Source organism: Coptis chinensis, chromosome 9, assembly GCF_015680905.1.
Source record: "Coptis chinensis isolate HL-2020 chromosome 9, ASM1568090v1, whole genome shotgun sequence".
NCBI lineage: Eukaryota > Viridiplantae > Streptophyta > Magnoliopsida > Ranunculales > Ranunculaceae > Coptis > Coptis chinensis.
Genome location: NC_141464.1, coordinates 68,690,456 through 68,696,711, shown reverse-complemented (window position 1 = coordinate 68,696,711; position 6,256 = coordinate 68,690,456). Strand labels below are relative to the sequence as shown.

At 35.8% G+C, this 6,256-nt stretch overlaps 1 protein-coding gene across 1 annotated transcript; it reads left to right on the top strand.

Annotated features, from left to right (window-relative positions):
- The first annotated feature begins 207 nt into the window (after positions 1-207).
- Positions 208-3,625, top strand: LOC147477618 (cysteine-rich receptor-like protein kinase 10). Its single transcript, XM_086582663.1, has 7 exons — positions 208-1,099; positions 1,178-1,306; positions 2,066-2,187; positions 2,310-2,520; positions 2,642-2,879; positions 3,014-3,164; positions 3,294-3,625. Exons 1-7 carry the CDS (start codon positions 322-324, stop codon positions 3,612-3,614), a joined length of 1,950 nt encoding a protein of 649 aa, XP_086438789.1. The 5' UTR covers positions 208-321; the 3' UTR covers positions 3,615-3,625.
- Positions 3,626-6,256: the final 2,631 nt, after the last annotated feature.

Below are 6,256 nucleotides of genomic sequence, written 5' to 3'. Positions count from 1 at the left end.
CGCGTTTCCCTCTATTACTGCTTTATTTCTTGAACACTAGAAAACAGAGACCAGATATAATCTGGTCCTGGAACGGAACAGTGCTGATTGCAAGACCAATCCTACAGTATAAAACTTGACAGCAAGATGTATCAAAAGTCAACAATCAAGGAAGTAGGTGATCCCATTCCCATCTCATTGAAGAAATCAAGAGTCAAATCTCATTTAAAAAAAAAAATTCATCAGCTTTGAAGTCACAAGTGACCAGGAAGGTGTCTTTGGTCTAGACTTTAAAACTTCTTTTAAGATCAATACAAAACAATACAATAGCGAAGAACAGAAATGAGGAAAATGTATGTACCTCGTTTCATGTATTTGATCATCATATTTTCATGTTTTCTTCTTTTTCATAACCATGTCCAAGCTCAAGAACCAATACTTGAAATATGCTCCAACACTGCAAACTACACCTCCAATAGCCAATTCCAGACCAATCTCAACATCCTCCTTCCTTCCCTTCTTTCAGATGGTACTCGAGATGGATTCTTTAATACAAGTATTGGAACTAGTCCTGATATAGTATATGGTCTAGTCCAATGCAGAGGTGATATCTCAATGGAAGATTGTCGAAGTTGTTTGAATAATTCAGCTGTAGAGATTATCCGAAGATGTCCAAATCGAAAAGACGCTGCACTGCGATATGATCATTGCATTTTACGCTACTCCAATACGCGGTTCTTCTCCCAAGTTGATAGTACTCGCCGGGGGCTACTCAACCGGGCAAATGTTTCTGATGCTGATGCTAATCGTTACAACAGGCAGTTAGGAAGCCTATTGAATAGTCTGTCTACTACTGCTGCGTCTGTAGTAACAAAATTTGGTGCTGCATCAACTGATTACGCAGACTTCAAAAAAATATATGGTTTGGTCATGTGTACTAGAGATTTACCAGCTACTCAATGTTTTTCTTGTCTACAAAGTATGATCGGATGGATACCAAGTTGTTGTACCAACAGAGAAGGAGCCCAGATTTTCAGTACAACTTGTTATATAAGATATGAGATTTATCCATTTGTTCAAATTTCATCACAATCACCATCTCCTCCTCCCCCAGTCCAAGGTAATATGATTAAAAGAACTGCATAGTAAGATTATGGTATTGGAAATGAATTGTATTTGAGTATTGTTGTTTGTGCAGGCAAATCTGTCAACGTTGTTGCGATTGTTGTTCCAGTAATTGTTGCGGTAATCTTAGCTGCAATTTGCGTATATTTTATAATTAAGAGAACCAGGAAGAACAGGAGGAAAAGAAAGTCAGAATTGATTTGTAAGTTGGATTCTGTATTCTAGGGAATCTGATTTTTAACTTATTGATAACTACAGAAGCCACAAGCATAGCCTAATTGTTATATATTCAGATTTGTGTCTTCGGATTACTATTACTTAACAGCAGTATTAAGATACTAATTATATCAATTTATTTGAATCTTCCCCCCTTTAACCCTCAAGTTAAGTTACTCAGTCAAGTGACTAATCTGATTAGTAAGAGTTGTCCACTAGTGTAACGCCAAGAACAAAAATTAAGGTCTAGGATCCTGCGTTTTTGTCAATATTAGCACATATGTCGTGAACACAAAATCTGTTCATTTGGCCACTTAGGCCCAAGTGGCTGAATTTTTTAAGAAGTTTTTTTCCCTTGATTAGATCCCCATGATCATGACTTTTTCTAATCTCGAGATGTGTAATTTGGTGTCTAATGAGTGATAAAAAGTTGCGGCAAGTCTCATGCTTCTTATAAAAACCTTTTGGGACTGCATTCTACATGCCACAGTCAATTACGAAGTGGAGATTGCTTAGCTTGGTTAAATATATGATACTGAAGACAAAAACAGAGGTCATTGTTTCAGCAATGCGAAATGCGGCCTTATAGTTATGTTCATGAACTAATTTAGAACACCACCAAAGGCTGGATATAAGACTGATGACAGAGTGAAAGTGAATATGTATCTACGATAGCATCTCTAATTTCCAATTAGAACTTTTTATCTGATAACATCAATCCATTAATTATCATTCATTTATGTAGACGAGAATGATATCAGAAGCGAAGACTCCTTGCAATTTGATTTGAATATGATCAGGACGGCTACAAATGATTTTTCTGATGCTAATAAGCTTGGAGAAGGCGGATTTGGCGCAGTATACAAGGTAAATTCAATTATATAGCCTTAGGTCTGTTGCATTTTTATCAAATTTGAGATTTGAGAATTTTTTTGAAAGTTTATTATGTGGCAACTATTGTTCTCTTAATATATAGCACCTGTTTACAGGGTGAGCTTCTTGATGGGCAAGAAATAGCAGTGAAGAGGCTCTCTAAGAATTCTGGGCAAGGCTCACTAGAATTTAAAAATGAAGTTGTTTTGCTGCATAAGCTTCAACATAGGAATCTTGTTAGGCTTTTGGGATTCTGTTTGGCTGGAGAAGAAAAAGTACTTATTTACGAATACGTTCCAAACAGAAGCCTCGACAAATATATATTTGGTTTGTCTCACTGATCCACTGTGCTTTATTTGTGTCTCATAGGATATACTTGTACTAGAGGAGGCCTTCTATAAAGTTGATGTAATGTTTTTGGTTCATTATTTCTCTATTCCTTGAACAGTTCCAGCTAGAAAGGCAGATTTGGATTGGGAAATGCGCTACAAGATCATAGGAGGGATTGCTCGGGGACTACTTTATCTTCATGAGGATTCTCGACTCAGGATCATCCATCGGGACCTTAAAGCCGGAAATATTTTATTAGATGAGGAGATGAATGCCAAAATATCAGATTTCGGGATGGCAAAACTTTTTGGAGTAGATCAAACTCAGGGCAGTACAAGTAGAATCGCGGGGACATTGTAAGTGTTGTTGACTTGGAGTCTTGGACCTCAAACGAGCATATATAGCTGAACTTCAATAATGTCTTCTATTTTTAATAAAATCATTGAAACCTCAATATTAGAAATTGATCAATATCTACGATGAAATGCAGTGGATACATGGCTCCAGAGTATGCTTTGCATGGATTATTCTCGGTCAAATCTGATGTTTTTAGTTTTGGAGTTTTGCTTTTGGAAATTGTTAGTGGTCAGAAGACTAACAATTTCCATCTGTCTGGTCTTTCAAGAGACCTTCTAAGTTATGTAAGTATGATTCTTTAGTTAACTAAGCATTTCTTTTTTTTAACAGTCAGTGACAAAGTTTTCACCTCTGCTATGTAGTTGTGAAGTAGAAGCTCTCTGACATTTATAATACTTGCGTAACCATTACAGGCTTGGAAACTTTGGAGAGAAGGTAATGCTCTACAGTTGATCGATCCAACTTTGACGCATTGTTTTTCGCCAAATGAAGTAATGAGATGCATCCACATTGGATTGTTGTGTGTTCAAGAGAACTTAGAAGATAGACCCACCATGTCGTCAGTTGTTTTGATGCTCAACAGCTACTCCCTTACCCTCGAATCTCCTTCAGCACCTGCTTTTATAATAGAGACTACAACTGGTGCACAAGAATCCGAGAACAATCACTCAACAAGTAGTTCATTACTATATTCAGTTGATGGAGTTTCATTTGTGAAGACAAACCCTAGATAGTTTTCACTTCACCCAAGCTAGTATATAAAAACCTGCAGACATAAATTTAAGGGTTAACTAGTATTACCCCCACACTAGATGAGCCAATTAGGATTTCCCCCCCACTAGATGAGAAATTAGGGTCTCCCCCTAAATCCACACAAAAAAAAAGTCAAAGTGGGTTGACCGAAATTTTTTTGTGTGTATTTAGGGGGGAGACCCTAATTTCCCATCTAGTGGGGGGAAAATCCTAATTGGCTCATCTAGTGGGGGTAATACTAGTTCACCCTAAATTTAATACCACGCATGCATACATATTTAAAGGTTGTATACCCTTCACTGATTCTTAAATTTTGTTAGTGTGATATATTGAATTAAACAGCCTATATCTATTTCTCATTCTTCTTAGTGTTTGTTACTACTTTCCGTTCATTTCAATATAATTAATTATGAGATGGAATTACCAAGATGTAGATGTAGAGATTGAGATCAAATTAGTCAGGTTGGTGAAGGCGAAAGACCAAATTATCCCAAAAGAACACTTTGTTGACACTGAAATAGCAAAATGTAACTAGGGGACATGTAACTGATAAGCCTAAAACTGAATATGTACCATGTTGGCGCAAATAAAATTTATTATTTGTGCCTTGGGTTAGGGATGCCATTTAGATCACTTTCTCGTACCCTTCAATTTTTTTTGGCATAGGTTTTAGGGTTAACGATTATTACCCCCACTAGATTAGCCAATTAGGATTTCTCCCGGCCTACTAGATGGGAAATTAGGGTCTCCCCCCCATACACACAAAAAAAACACAGTCAACCCAAGTTGACTTTTTTTTTTTGTGTATTTAAGGGGGAGACTCTAATTTCCTCATCTAGTAAGGGAGAAATCCTAATTGGCTCATCTAGTGGGGGGTAATACTAGTTAACCCTAGGTTTTATACTCAACTATGAGTCTGCTACTAGAGACATTTGTCAACTAAAAGTTTCGCTGGAGACAAAGTACTACATTTCTGCATCGCAATGTTAACTTAAAACTTACAGTAGCTATAAAATAAAAAAGATTAAGGCTGTGTTTGTTAAAATTTTACTAATGGAAAGGAAAAGAAATAAAGAAAGTGGTCCACTGTGGAAAGGAATGGAATGGAATGGAAAGAGTTTCAAATATGTGTCTGTTTGGTAAACTGTGGAAAGGAAAGTAAAACTGAGGAAAGAAATAATCTTGTTTGTTATGCAAAAGCTGTGGAAAGGAAAAGAAAGCTAGAAATATGAATAATTCATCCATATTACTTATCATTTTTCTCCAAACTACTTATCATTTTTCTCCAAAACTCATTGCTCTTGGAAAAAAAAACAAAAAAACAAAAAAAACAAAAAACAAATGGCATGACCTTTTTTATTTTGCAGATATATACATGAAACTTGTAAATTAAAATGAATTTAGCATATAGAACAAAAAAAAAGATAAAAACTATACTGTTTTAGGAGTATGCACTACTACAAAAAAGTCTATAGATAGCGCTCAGAAAATGCTATGAAAATAATACTATAGCGTTTTCACAAACGCTATCTATGAGCATGCTATGCTTTTAACGATAGCATTTAAGGTTAAAACGCTATTAAAATGATTGCACTTTTTCTATAAACGCTATCCAATTTGATTGCATTTTTCACAAACGCTATAACCCCATTGATAGCATTTTGGAAAAAACGTTATGCTTTTTATTGCATTTAGAGTACACACTATTATCTCTTGATAGCGTTTAAGAAATGTCATCCTTCTCTATTTCATGAATTTCGATTTTTATTTCATTTTGTGAAACACAATTAATTTCGATTTGGATCTAGATGGATTGAACCATCAACCTCTCACTCTCATTGAGTGAGCACTCTTCCTATTTTGAGCTTATAGATCCACAAGAAAAAAAAAACATACAACATACATTTGATTTAAAAGGAAGCAATCACTAGTGGCCTTGTGGTTATACTCATTTTTTTAACATAAAGTAACAACGTATATGTGATCATCTATAAAGATACACAATATACGTTATGTATGGAACTAATACATAGGAATGAAAGATATATACTATATGTAGGAGTGTAAAAAGACAGTTGTAGTCAATATATAGTCAATATAATATATATTCTTTCTCATGAAAATACTACTAAAAAAATATAAGGATCATGCATTTGGAATATAATGTTAAGGAAGTTAATGAAAATGTGGTTAGAAGGATTTGGAGTATGATACTGTTTCAGCAAGATTTGCCAAAACACACCAGTTGAGGGTTGGAAGTAATGTTTTTTTGGAGATGGTGAAGGAGATGGTGATTGGGGAAAGATGAGACTGGACTTCGGTTTTGAAGTTGCCTACGCATTACCAAAGATATTGCTTGGGATCAAGTCTCGATTAAGTGGTTCGGAAAAAATGACGAAGGTTGGATTTTATAGGTAGCATTGGTGATAGTTACTTCCTCGTTCTCCAATATTCCAATCGTGGGATGAAGTTGAGAACTGGCGGGAGAAACCGCTGTCCAATCATGGGATGAAGTTAGAGAATTTGGCGGGGACAACCGTCATTTCGTGGGATGAAGTTGGAGAACTGGGCGGGAAATATGTCATTTCGTGGAATGAAGTTGGAGAAACCGGGGAGAACTCGA